Source organism: Neolamprologus brichardi, chromosome 20 (genome assembly GCF_056152115.1).
Source record: "Neolamprologus brichardi isolate AB-2024 chromosome 20, ASM5615211v1, whole genome shotgun sequence".
Taxonomy (NCBI): Eukaryota; Metazoa; Chordata; class Actinopteri; order Cichliformes; family Cichlidae; genus Neolamprologus; species Neolamprologus brichardi.
In genome coordinates this window covers 5,689,515-5,704,025 of record NC_142123.1, presented here as the reverse complement: position 1 = coordinate 5,704,025, position 14,511 = coordinate 5,689,515, and the positions used below count along the sequence as shown (strand labels likewise).

General features: G+C 39.1%; 1 protein-coding gene across 1 annotated transcript in view; it reads right to left on the bottom strand.

Moving 5' to 3' along the window:
- Window positions 1-14,511, bottom strand: part of cntn3a.1 (contactin 3a, tandem duplicate 1) — a 76,100-nt gene that overhangs the window by 24,183 nt on the left and 37,406 nt on the right. The window contains exons 6-10 of the mRNA XM_006785511.2: window positions 8,493-8,696; window positions 7,286-7,388; window positions 6,534-6,718; window positions 4,023-4,162; window positions 327-456 (exon numbers count right to left, since the gene is read on the bottom strand). Coding sequence (XP_006785574.2) covers window positions 327-456; window positions 4,023-4,162; window positions 6,534-6,718; window positions 7,286-7,388; window positions 8,493-8,696 — 762 coding nt within the window. The remainder of the gene's footprint in view (window positions 1-326; window positions 457-4,022; window positions 4,163-6,533; window positions 6,719-7,285; window positions 7,389-8,492; window positions 8,697-14,511) is intronic.

Here is a 14,511-nt window from a genome sequence, read left to right as displayed (position 1 = left end):
CAGTTTATAGTCCAGTAAACATGTCAGTCACTTCGGCCTTGCTAGGCATGGACAAGCATCAAATAAGGTCATGTGCACAGAGCTAGAGTACTACGGGCAACAGAACTTCAGAACTTAATGTGTTTTTTCTTCAGTCTCCTTCACAGAGTGAAGAAAATTCATATTTATTGTATTGCAAAGACTTTTATGAAAGAGTAAAAAAGGAGAATGTTACTGGAAAAATGTATTTAGCATTTTTATTCTAGCAGGTATAAGATATATGGCCTTGGGTTAAATTCTGTTTTGTTAATTTAGACAAATGAACAGCTTTCTATCTTTGGTCTTACCTACAACTCTTAGCTCGGCATTGGCAAAGATTCGACCGTGCTTGTTCTCTGCCACGCACTGGAACATGCCAATGTCAGCCAGGTTCAAGCTGCTGATTGTCAGAACTCCATTATTCACCTGAACTCTGTCCTGTTGGAGACAGAAAGACACACGTGCATGCATGAAATACTTAAAATGATCTGAACTGAAAACTGCTCAACAGCCAAACAACAAACAAGTTAAGAGAAAATTTGAGGAAGCAACTGAAGGTTCTTGCCTCAGGTGCAAAAATATGCCCCAGTACACTCCAAGGTTTGCATCTAATCAGGACCACCATCTTTGTAGATGGTATTCTGGTACGCCACGTACTCTGCACTTCAACTGGTGTTTTACTGAAACCGAGGAGAACTTGACAGCACGTCTCTAACGGCAAAATTAGTATTTTAACAAGTATATGATACTGTAAAAGTGCCAGACTGAAAAGACTTACAGCGGGCAGAGCTATATTGAGAGATTTAATTAACATTCATTACAGAATAATAATTAAAATCAAGCACATCAAACTTGCTGCTGACTCTTTTTTTACTCCATCAAATACTCAGTACATAGTTTATAAATATATATAGATATAGATATACAATGCTAGTAATTGTTTTAAAATGAATACATATGCCTTCAAAAACACCTTCGTAATAAAACTGTTACAAAGTTCTTCACTTTCCACCGCTCGTTTGACCTTTACAAGGTTTGGCTCCTCTTGTTTCTCCCGTTTTATAGTTACCCCATTTTAATTGTGGCAGCACTCATTGTTCTTGCCCTTGATCTTTCCATAGAGTGTAGCTGGACCTTTTAATGCCTCTGACAAAGTAGTCCAGAGGGTCCTGCCGCCAGTCTGTCTGTCGTCTGGAATCATTACAGCACTGGCACTTGAAAAGACAAGGACTGTCCCTTAACGTCAGTCTGTGACACCGCAGAGGACTTTCAAATAGAGTTCTTACTGACGACTAGTCACAAGATAGAGACATGGCTGACCTAGCAACTAAAACCACCGCCAGAGGGTGTCCTGGGTGTTGATGCAGTTTCCAGGTGGAAAATAAGCAGTCCCATAAATTTGGCTACGGCTGGGTGCATGTATGTGTATTCAAGGAAAAAAGAAAATGATAAAGAGAGAGAGGGAGAGGACCACAAAGAGAGGGAGGATTTTGAATAGATGATAGATGGTTCTTTTCAGGTTACACAGCGCACAAGCCCAGGGCTGTGCACTCATGAGTCCATAAAAGCACGGGTTGGTGCCATTCTGCACTATTCTGTACCCTGACACTTAGTGGTAGCTCTATCACAATCTCCTTAGCACTGAAGACAAATTGTGGCATCGTCTACTTTATCAGCATCTTTAATTATGCTTGACTCCTGTCTGATATGAACACTTTATCAAACTGAGCTCTGAAAAGTTAAGTCATGGGCACCTTGTTGCTGCTTTCTCTGTATCTTGTATTGATCCTATCGCTCACCTATAGTAGCTAGACTGTCGCAACTACACCATTAGAACTGCCGAAGGCACGTAGCAGGTTTTGAGGGTCGTAGGCAGAGAAACCATCTCTCGTGTATGTAACTAAAAGGGGGAGCTGGTAGTGTAGTGAAAAAAGTACAAGCATGAGTGGGTTCTTGTTTTGCCAGGGTGACATTTTAAAGTGACAGCTCTCCTCTGCGCCATTTAATTCCCTTGGAACAGACGGAAAATGAGGTGGAGAGGGAGGAAAAAGCTTGAAAGATAGCTTAAGAAAGAGAAAGAAAGCGCCGAGGATGCTGAGACAGAGAGGAGGGAGAGAGAACTGATCCATTCTAATGAGGAATAACAAATGGCCCCCTTGGCCTTCCCCTCCTGCTCCCTCTCCTTCTACACTGCTGACCTTTGGGTTTGGAAATTGATTTACTGTTGCCGCCGTTGACGGTGGCATTTTGAAAATGGTAACACCCCACCTCATTAATATAGCCACATGTACAGAGAATATGTTACCTTGGCTACCTGCCAAAGGAAGTTTTACAGTGTTATTTACTAATCAATGCTGCAAATGCGCATGTGGAATGATAAGGGCTTCCTGTGGTTAAGCATGTGTGGGCCTTCAAATTAAATAATAACTTGAAATGGCTCAGAGATAAAATGTTTAAAACAATATTGCCTATTTTTACAGATACAGACTTAAGCTGCTCCTCATACAGACTTTGCAGATTAATACTTTGGTGTCATAATGGCAAAAACGTAATCTTCCTTGGTGCTTGTGTGTTGACATTAAGCTCTTAAATTAAAGTGCCACATATTTGGGGTACCTATCTCAGTTCCAGACAACAAAACCCCACCAGCCCCCCCTTTAAAGGCATGTCCAAACAAAATAGGAACTGTCCAGTTTTGAGCCCATTACACCCAGCCCAAATTCTGACACAATCGGTGACTGTGATTCTCTCGAGCTGGTCTTTTTAGGCAGAAAGCACACTCACTCCAGCAGCACAATATCACAAAACAAGGCAAATTGCCTAAATGTGAAATGCACTTTGGATGATAAGGCATTTCTCACCCTCCCCAGAGAGGAGAGACTTAATGATAAAATTGAGAGTTGCAGATAAGAGTGAGATTGAGCGCTAAATTGTCGACAAAGTCCCCAGTTGATGACAGGCAGAAAATGGCATCACTTTGGCTCCTTTGCAAAACACATACAAACACCCACCCCCGGCACATACACACACACGTTTGATGCCAAATTTAGTCCCAAGCAAATAGAGGCATTTCAAATTGACATGTTCTTGCCAAGTACAAGCCTATGAGTTGGAAGCATTATTTGCTTCGAAGCAAAGTGAATCCCAGCAAAACAGCGCAGTAACACGCAGTGCATCCTTTAACCAAGATGCACTGCGTGTTACTGCAGGAATCTGCTGTGATCTTTCATCTTACACATTAAATTATGCTCATTTCCACCCAATGAACTGATTAAGGGCTGTTGAAAAAGAACTATTGCTATGCTGCTAACAATAACAATACCATTTAACTACCAGCCTATATACTTCAGTCTTTCTGTAGTCTTAATGTGCTTGTTTTCAAAGCACACCTTCGTACTACTTGGTATCGATTAGAGGTGGAGAGGACAAAGTAGTATGTTTTTATGCTGGTAATTAAATGCATCTTTTATGGAACCAAATCTAAGGAGAAACGTAAGCACACAGTACATGTTTATTATGTGTGTGGTTAAAACGTGTAGATGAAAAAATAAAAAAGCAGGATACCTAAACTGTTCTGTTTTTTGCTGCTATGTTGCAAAGTCTTACAACCAACCACCTGAAACAGCAGAGGAGTTTGGCCAGCAAGTGATTTGCACAACCACAATTTTAAACTGATTTTCTGGCATGAAAATAGAGTTATCATTTTATTATCTTGTTTCAAAGAATCTGCAGTGTTTGACAATTCAGCCAAAGTTAATTTGACAATTCAGTCTGAAAAGGTGATGCTTCTTTGTTTCAGACTGATTTTGTGATCAAAGGTAAAATCCTTTTTGGGTTTTTTTACCCATTTTGTATTATTTTAATTTATTTTTCATTTGTTTCTTTCTATTTTTGCTGTGCTTTTTTGTGGGGGCCAGTGCTGCACAGAGGAGGGAATTGGCTTTTTTTTTATGTGCCTTTGCAGCAATGTAAGAAATCTCAGTTTAGGAAGAAATCCATTTTACCTCCATGGGGTCCAGAGGCTCTCCATTTTTCAGCCAGCGGTACGAGGGTTTTGGTTTTCCACTGGCCTTGCATTCCCACACCAGAGTCTCATCAATGGTCTTCTGTACATCCTGAGGCTTTTCAGTAAAGTGAGGTGCAGCTAGAAAGTCAAAATACACACACACACACACACACACACACACATATATATATATATTTTAATTAACATTTTATACCTAAACACATGCCTTAGCATTACCTCAAGCAGCGGAATTTGAAAAAAAAAAAAATCCATGAATTAGCCAAGCACGGCAATTACTTTAAAAAGCATTCAAGGGCACAAATCATAAATGTACTCCTAATTAACTTGAAGCTGACCTCAACATGGAAAATATATAAATAAGTAATGCTTTATAAGGTTAGCACAGAGAAAAATCAATAGTGAATAGGTGAGACCGTCCACGGTAAAGTGTAGAAGTTTAAAAAGATGCAGGTTCACTGAGACTAACAATGGCTCTCTGCTTCTTTGTTTTCCGCAGTGCAGTTGGTAACACAGGCAAGTGACTTTTTGGCACTTGTCATGTCAATTTAAAGACATAATGGTGGTTTTCCTGCCGCACCTTATATAAGATTTATGGACCCCAGGAAGCACCCACGCAAATGCATGACGCCCTGCCAGGGTCAATGAGAGTCATTCAGGCAGTTGGCTTGATTAGGTGTGCTACTTTAATAATGTAATGATAATAATATCATAAAGTGGTAGCACCTATGGGACAGTTTTTTTGCAAAGGAGCTCCTCACCCACGTACAGCAACTTCAGCCAATCATTTTCCATTTAAAATACAGTGTTTTATAAATGGTGTCATTTCAGATCAAAATGTGATTATTTAATAAGACAATCAATATAAATTAGTTGTACTGCATTTTATGAACCTAAGCATAGGGGTGGGGTTACGGCCATATAAAAAAATCTGCTGTTTAATAACATAAAAGACAAAGAAACAACAAATCTTTATATGGAAGAAAGGATGGCTGTTTTCATGGACTACTGTGTCTGTGAATACAACTCTTTGTAAAGCAATATGAGTAGCTATGGATGCATTTCCTGTTCAGTAGAGATCAGATAATATTTTGTTATCAAATGGTTATTTTAATGATCTTTTCATAGAGGCAAGTACATTTAGTATAGTAAATGTGCAAAGTACTGAAAATGTGTGACTATAGAAACAGGAGTGCATGACACCCTGTTAACAACATTACAAATGAGGTTGTCTGAGATAACATAATGGAATGGAAGAAGCCATGCAAGTGACTTCTACACAAAGTCAATCTGATTGAGACTGAGCCCATTCGAATGCAGTAAACCATGATCTGATTACTTAAAACCCCCTGGAACTGCAGAAGGACAATTACGCCGGGAATGAAAGGAGAGAGGCCGACCCTTATTGTTACTGTGCTTGTTCTGTTTGGTTGTCACTAGCTCCACATCCCCGTATTGATTCTTCTATTCTTCTGCAAAGTTGATGGATGTCCCACAAGCCCCTGTCTATGGGACTTTAAAATGAGATTACTGATTTTTATCACCTGGCAGCTGGTCAATCTGTGGGGCTTTGAGATGAGACACGACTTAAATCTTACAAAGAGAAACATGACTTCCCCACAACTGTAGCTGAGATGAGGCACAGAGGCGAGCGCTCTAGCTATAAGTTGCTGAAAAATCACTACCTTGTTTAGAACATGACCATAACACTCGATCATTTTACTTATTTTAAGCATTGTCAGCCATGCTACTGCTTGGAGTAATGCATATTCAGTCCTCAGCCTACCAACAGGTACTGTGAGCATTTCATCTAACCCACAGCTCCTGCAAAAAAAAAACCCTATTATCATATCAAAGACATCCTCCTTCACAGGAAAGAAAAATCTGGATTTGATGATTTCACTCAAGCACATCCCTATTGGGACTCGTGGGCAGATATCATCAATGCATAAACTGCAAAATAATGGAGAGAAAAACCATAAAAATACTTAATCAAGGACTGCTAAAAGCTTTTTCAGAATATGGTCCATAAGTCCAGTGTGGTGAAGGAAAAATCACGCCTCTCTGAAAGGCGGTATAAATCTGTGTGCCCCGTCTTACCTGCTGGCTCAATAAGGAGCTTGTCTGAACTGCACTACTGGTAATAGGTTAATTTACTACCACATCCCACTATATGATGCAGTTGTATACAGGCTCTAATAAAAACCACAGATTGCATGACAACATATAAAACTTGCTGTTACACTCCACGCCAATGGCGCACTCCTGTTCGAAAGATTTTCAATCATACTTCAGAGCAGTGAACCTCTGAAGAGGTTTAAATAAGGTTATGAATCAGTGGGTAAAGGATTTGGTAAAAGTCTCTGAAACTACATGATATATGAGGAAGAAGACTGACAGGTTGAAGGCATGAGATATTTTTTTAATCTCTGAGAGGTGTGAAGTAAGGTGAGTTTGAGATCAAACACAGGCAAACCGCGCTCCTGCTCACCGTAATAAGACAGCTTTCCTTTCACCGAGTTTTTTCCTCTGCTGTTCTCTGCCACACATTCGTACATCCCGGCATCCTCCTGCTGGAAGTAAGGGATTTCTAAAACTCCGCTGGCTTTATTTATGTCCACCTTCCTGGTAAAGGAGGCTCCATCCACTTTTTTCCAGCTGATTGTTGGCACAGGGCTAAAACCACAAAAATACACACACACACACACGCAAAAACAACATATATCAACACTGGTGTTTAACATAATAAACTGGTGACAGTCCATGCTAATATATTCATTGGTTGTTGATTGTTTATTTGACTTATATGGATATGGAGCCACCTTTTTGTGACAGAAAAATGAAGAAGGCTTGTACAAATATTACAAATATCTTTCAGCCTTTCATCTTTCTACAATTATTGAATTTGCACAATTTCAATTATACAAATTTATGCATTTTACAAATGTCTTTGAAAGCAACTTTCAAATATTAGGGCTGCAAAACTAATAAAGGCCAATGAATATTTTGGTATATTATTGAGATCTACCTTCGCTTAATATATGAGAAGGAATAATGAATATTAGCAATAAAGTGCTTTTAAGTAGAAATAACATGAAACATGACGTTGTGAGTGTTTCTTTTCTTTACAGTCTGTGAAACAAGAAGAGCATTTTTTTGCTCTCACCATGCAGCTTAAAAAAAAAAGCAAACAGCTCAGTGTGTAGTTATGAAAGTGGCGTAACAATTCACAGCGGGACGTACTTTCCAAGTGCAAAACATTCCAGTTTGACAGTGGAGCTCTTAGCAACGGGGACAACTTCAGGAAACTGCACTTCAATCTTTGGCTCATATTCGCCCATCACACCTGCAGTTACAGAGAGAAAAAAGGGAGAGATGCCTCACATATATGAGGGGGGATTCTTTCAGCTTAAGGACCGAAAAGGTCACAATGAAAGAAAATCAAAACATACTTTAGATCACTATGTGATGATGCTGTGTATGGGCTCTAAGAACTTCTACATCTCACTCTGGGAGATGTTTTAGATTGCATTTGTTGGCTTGTAGATTTAAATTTCAATTATTTTCTATAAATGCACAGTGAAAACGTTTAACTTAGTGAGTCAAGTCAAATTCAGAAATGATAGAAATGATTACACTCATGTATTTTTCATCCAAAACATGTACTGTTGCACATATAAGTTGTATAATTATACACAAAAACACGTTCTGTGAAAGAAAACGAAATAAAATAAAATGTATACTGTTTTTGTACAACATGTTAAAAATATAGAGACACAAACGAGTGACCCCAGGACAGTGTATATGTAGGTGGGCTGACCTCCTTTTACATATTCACTGTAAACACCTCTTACTTCCTGCCATCATCTCTTAATCTCAAAACAATGACATTCATTTATATGTGATGGTAACGTTGTGCCTTAAACAGTGACAGAATTACTTTACCTATTCCGTAATGGTATCACACACTTTTCAATACATGTCAGTATATCGTATTTGTATATTGTATTCTATATTTGTATTTATGCTACTTAAGCTTTTATGCACCATGGGAAGAAAATATTGTGTAAAGACAATAAAGAGTTTGTTCTTGAAAGGTCAGTTTTCAGATGTGCAGGCATTCTAGATTAACTTTAAAAAAAGATTAATTTACCACTTTCTAAAATAACATCATGAAATGCACAGTGCAAAGAGGTTGCCGTGCCTTGAATGTACAAAAATAAATTCATCTGACTTTGACAATAGCGTTTCCATCTTTTCAACAATCAGATCAGAGAATATCAAAACACTCTGAAAACACTCTCAGACTTGGCTGTGAAAATTGCCAAGTTTTAATTAAAATTCATCGCTATAATTAAAAAACAAAAAAGCCTTTCACAATTTTACATGTCTCAAAACACAGTTCCTGTTTTATACTCTGTGTATTTTTAGTAAATAGCTTCTTTTATACCATCAACGCGCAGGACCAGAGGTGTTGGTGGACCTTCAACGCTGCTTTTGGTGACCGTGTTGGTGACTACACAGGTGTAATTCCCCACATCAGAGGGTTCCACTTTCGCGATGTAGAGATTGCCCGTCTTCTGGGACACAAACCGTCGCGTGTCCTGGGTGACATACGAGGGGTGCTCATTGAAGATCCATGTGAAGCTAAGTTCTGTGAACGCAATCAAAAAGCAGCAGATGAAAAACTCATGCTGTGTTTGAGCATCGCCTACACCCATATACAGATAATGTGTGCTTCATCAGCAGCCTCGTCACTTCAGAGGGTAAGTGGATGCCTTCAGGGATAAAGCAATTAGTGGATTGGACTGAGCACCAGCCTTCCTTGATTAAAAACACAATTTATAATTGAAGCGCAATTACTCTTACTCACTGTTGGATAAATGTCCTCAATATGGTAAAAGTTTCATACGTCCACTAATCTGAAGTCATGATGCTGTGAATATGAATAATTTGCTATTCAGAGAGTTAGAAATCTGTCATAGGAATCCATAATAACACATAATAAGTGAGTTTTCCCGATTTAAACCCAGCTTAAGGTAAAATTCAACTGTAACTGGACCATCCGTAATTTTACGTATGCTGTTTAATTTTTATTTCCTGTTCTTTATTTGACTTACCTTTTCTTTCTGGGATTTATAATCCAATAAGAATTAAATTAAGCAACAGTGGATGTACACAGAAAAAAAAGCATCTCCCCTTGTGGTTGTTATGTAGCTACAGAAGGCCCTAAATCAAACTTTAAGCTGCACCTCCTGCATAAAAAAACAGTTCAACGCTCGATAAAACCAATATATTACAGATTTGGTTACTTGGTATTGTACCACCTCGTCTACTATTCATCATCCATGATAACAAGCTTCTGGAAAAGACTCCCAGTACTATCAACCAAATGGAGTGCAGTCAGAGAGGCTTTGCACTAACAATCAGCAACATTATAAAAAGGAATGATGGTGTTTTGACATATTGACACTAGGATAGATTGCTCTGGACCATATTGCATCCCTGTCCCAAAAGCAATCTTGGCTGTTGGTAAAAACTTGTCTAAGTGATGATTCTGCACTACAGTACAGGGAATAATTGAGATGTGAGTCGGACACTCATCTACTGACTCAGTATTCTTCACTTCTGCTCATTAGGGGTCAAGAGGATGTGTGGGCTTTGGCATATTACTGCTAACCTTGCGGATCAAGAAGTGATACAGAGATCATGATCTTGACAACTTGTGTAACAGCTTTGATTATTTTATTCGTACTCCCCTGGTCACCTGCATTCACTTCTTTAACTCCTAGTCACAGGAAACTGGCCTGACGTCTCGCCAGCTGCAACCTGTAGGGCCCTAATCTGAGAGCTGAGTGGTAAAATGCAAAGAAAAATCCTAAAATTATGACATTTTCAAAAAATCTCTGTACACAGCTAGGAGATCCAGGTAAAGATAATGGCATCTTAGCCCTTAAGAGAGTTATTAAGGTGAAAAACTGCCAGGAGAAGGGAAGAATTTCAAGAGTTTTAAGCTTAAGAGTTGGAAAACTAGCAAAGACAATCATCACAGAAACTGATGAAAGCTGAGCCAATTTCTATTAATATACAGGTAAATAAATATAAGCAAAGACATAAAACAACTTTCAGCACTTTATACAAAAAATGCGCCAAATGCACCTCTGTTTTCATACTGTGTGTTGTAGGCACTTTTAAAGTAGTATCTGTCGCTTCTTTGGTCAGAGTACCTATGAGAACATTCCTAACTAACACCTTTCTAGAAATGTTTACACTAACTTAGTCTGTTTCATAGTCCCTGTAATTATGCCAGCCTCTTTCCTGTGACCCTGTAAGTGAGTTCCTGTATAATGAGCATGTGAGGGTGTTCCCTTTTTACCAAGCACAGAGCAGATTTTTATATGCATTGGAGGAGTAAAGGACAGCCTGACCTTGTGATCAACACAACTGCAGATTGAAACTTGGACCACATATTTCAATCACACCTTTCTCTCCAAGAATGTGTCAGTGATGCTCAGAACTCCAATATGAGAAATTATTTTTACAGTATGTAAAATCATGTGTGTAAGCGCCCTCCTTTTTTGGCCTTTGTGTGTGGCTTCTTCTTTGGATTTACCTTTTGAGCATACTGTTTTGCTTGTGTCAACAGTGCTATATGATGTACGTGGAATTTGTTACCACCATACATATTACCTCATGTTTCAAAAGATTAAATAGATGAAATAGTCAGTAATTAGTGAATAACAGAAATATGGACAGGTGCATATTTTTAAAAAAAATTTGATTCAGACAAAAACAAGTATTGCCCCCAACTGGTTCTGCTGTAGGTTTCTTCCTCTTAAAAGGGAGTTTTTCCTTCCCACTGTCGCCAAGTGCTTATTCGGAGGGGGTTGTTTAATTGTTGAGGTTTCTCTCTAACATTACAGGGTCTTTACTTTACAATTAAGGAGACTGCTGTTGTGATTTGGTGCTATATAAATAAAAATAAAATTGAACTGAATAGAATTGAATTGAACTTGTATTTTGAATTATTTAGCAAAGCTAAGCTAACAACCTTCTGACTGTACGCTTATATTTAAGAGTGGGATTGTTCTTCTCTCATAACTCTTGGCCAGAAAGCAAAGAGGTGTATTTCCCATAACATTGAACTAATCATTTAATTATAGCCATAGCACTTCACTTTTAAGGCCTCTCCTAGCCTCTATGACTTACCAAACATAAATTCTAGCTCTATCCATTCAAACCGCAAAGGGAATCATTGAAATATCCCCCTCTCTCATAAATAATACATCCCAGCTCTCATCCAGGCATTTCCATGTATATTTAATGTCTGTTTTTGAAACAATACCCTCTGTAGATGCAAAGCGTGACACAGTGAACAGCAAATAAGAGATTACTAATTGGTTAGTTAAAGATTTATGGTGAGAAAAGGAAGCAGGAAATAGAAATTGGAAAGCACCATTGGCTGTATCTTGTGATTTGACTTAAGAGCCTACTATGGATGGGCAGTAATGGAATAATGCAATCATGACTGACAGTGAGTGGCAGATTTTCATTTTGTTTCCATTTAGCCTTTGTATAATGAACAGGCAGCATCAATTTCCCCTTAATGATCTGAGAAGAGGAAAGAGAAATGGAACATGACAGGCCAAGGACATACTGAATCAAGAGTGGGTTTTTGCACAAGTGTGTATTATATCAAAGAAAAGTACATGCTCAACTTTGTGTCAAAGTTTACTCTCACGAATCTTTTACCTCAACAGAAACAACCATCAACCATGGCTTCCTCTCTGTATTCATAATACAAAAGCTCACTGAAAAGGCTTAGGTCATGCACACGGGAAAAATCCCTGCAAGCAATGTGGGCTGTTACTAGCCAGCGAGCCCCCTCTGTTTTGGACGAGATGCACTGGGTTGACAAAACAAGTGATTTCAGCCTTGAGTAAATCTGAAAGGCCCGTTTCCATTAGGGAAAGGAGGTCAGATGCATTAGGTCCTGGACGAACCAGAACGGCCATTCAAACTGTCTCAAAGCAAAAGATGATACAGAGTGACGTCTAATGCTAATACAGTACAGCACAGGGGAAGAATTATGTCGGAGCCCCTCTTGGACACTTGACAATATTTCGATCATTTCAAAACGTGCATCAACACCGTCTTTCAGCTTTAGAACATCCTGGCTGCACCACACTACTTCCTGCTGCGGTCTGAAGTGTTTCGAGGCGTCGTTAAAGTGAAATAATGGCTTCCTGAATCATGCATGGGGCACTGAAATCCTTTACAGGAGACATGAGGAAGATCCGTGTCCAAGACCGCATTTTTTGCTGATCGTGAATTATGTCCTGTCACCCTTTATGAGAACATGCCTTACTTTCCAACATTATGGCAGTCTATTTAAATGCCAGTCAGGATTTTCTGTATCAGATGAAAAACAATACAGCCACAGAGCCATAGAGCATCCCATTATATGTCTTTGCATATTCATTTTTCAGACCTTACCAATTTTCAAGTTTTTGTTTCTTTTATTCTAAATAATCTTTTTTTTTTTAAATATATTTGACAAGATCAAACCGAATTTCTCCACTGAACCTAATCTAATTTGAACAGCCAGATCAGGTACAATATAGCCATGCAGTGAAAATGAGCAGCCGAACCAAGACGAGAATGTGTGGGCGTGTGTGGATATGTATGAATGTGTAAGCATTCATGCATACTGAGAGCTACCCTTTCAGCGAATATGTCATAAAACTGAAGGTGATTCATCCTATAGCACATCTTAACATCTCCGTCAATCGCTATTATCCATGATGACGGCTGAATTTGACAAAACGTTGCCAGAAAACAGAGTATAACAGGCACTGGGCAAGGCCTCCAGAACGGCTATCATCCATCACAAGCATTTGGAAGGAGTCTATTTGTACACTACTGGTTTGGACAAATGCAAAGAAAACAGCAGAGAAACAAACTGGCCCAACTGAAATGAATTTGACCAAGGATAGCAATTACACCACTATAAAATTATGTTGTGACAGTCTGAGAGCACTTAAAATGAAAATTGGATTTTTTGGAGATCCCTCTGTTTCACATTATCACAAGACATGTCCCCCATTCTATTTGATTGTGTTTATTTCATTCAGCAGCAGTTTAGAAATTTATCAGAAAACCAAAAAATTAATTTCTGTTTACTTGAAAGATTCCTGTTCTAGCAAGAGTTACGAGTTACTTCAACATTATTTTGGAGTATTATTATATTCAAAATTTCAAGAAAAGTTTAACGGCTTTTATCCATTTGACATGTTTATAAAACCACGATAATTACTTTAGCTGGTGCAGCCTTGGGTGTGTGGACTTCTTCACCAATTATTCTAATAAAGCCTGTTTTGTTCGGTAAGAAAAATAGCATGTGTGCTCAATTGGTGTCTCCACTTGGTTCCTATTCAGCCAGTTGTTCCGCCTACTCCTTCCTTCATCCAACCTTCCACCCAGACTGAATAGACTGCTGCCCTAGTACTCAGGCTTGCTCCATGTCGTCACTCACTTCATTAAATGATAGCCCACACCACGCTATTCAGGGTAGCTGTGATTTAGAGTGGGCAGCTTGCCTGAAAGCCTCATGTTATGTGTTGTGTTAATGCATTAGTGGTTAGTGTATCCCAGTACTTGGCTTGTTAACTGTTGTACATAAAAGCCTTACTATCTCTCACTTAGTGACTGCTAATTATTTCGTGAGCTATGTTGCTTTGTTATTCATCCATGCCATTTATAGACTGAGGCTCTCGGAGGCTGCACCAGAAAGTCGTTTCTCTCGTTTGCCACAATTATCATTCAACTACATGTTGCAGTATGCCGAGGCAAACAAGTTTTTGTGTAGTGGTGCTCCGTCTTGTACTTCTGTTTAGCCCCTTTTTGCAACCTATTTCACATGGCAGCTGCCATCAGCCTCCCGCAACTGGTCACCAACCCCTTAGGGAATACGCATTTCCCCTGGTGACTGAGGGTTGCCAGATCATCAGCAGCGGATTCCTAGGCCTGTATGGCTGGGGCCCATGCAAAGGGAATTTGTAGGTAGGGAGACTGCATTTAGCTTAATTTAAAAAAATGGGTCATGCCATTGCTGTGCATCTACTTATCATTTCTTTTTAAAAGTAGGTAAAGACTCTGTATGAGACTGGATGTGACAGATATGGGCCTGGTACAATGTAACACACCGACAACAATCGCTTCAGGACTCCAGTCCCAAATGATGGGCGTCACGTAGGAAAGAGTAGGAAAGGCGTGTGGAGTTTATCTAAAAAAGATTGCATGTGGGAAAAATTGACATACAATATCAACATTATTGAATAGAATCACAGAATAAATCTATTTACAGTTGCCTGAAGGCAACCCCCCCCCCCCCCCCCCCCCCCACACACACACACACACACACACCATATCTCCAATGATTTAGTAATTTTTTTTTAGCCAAACATGCT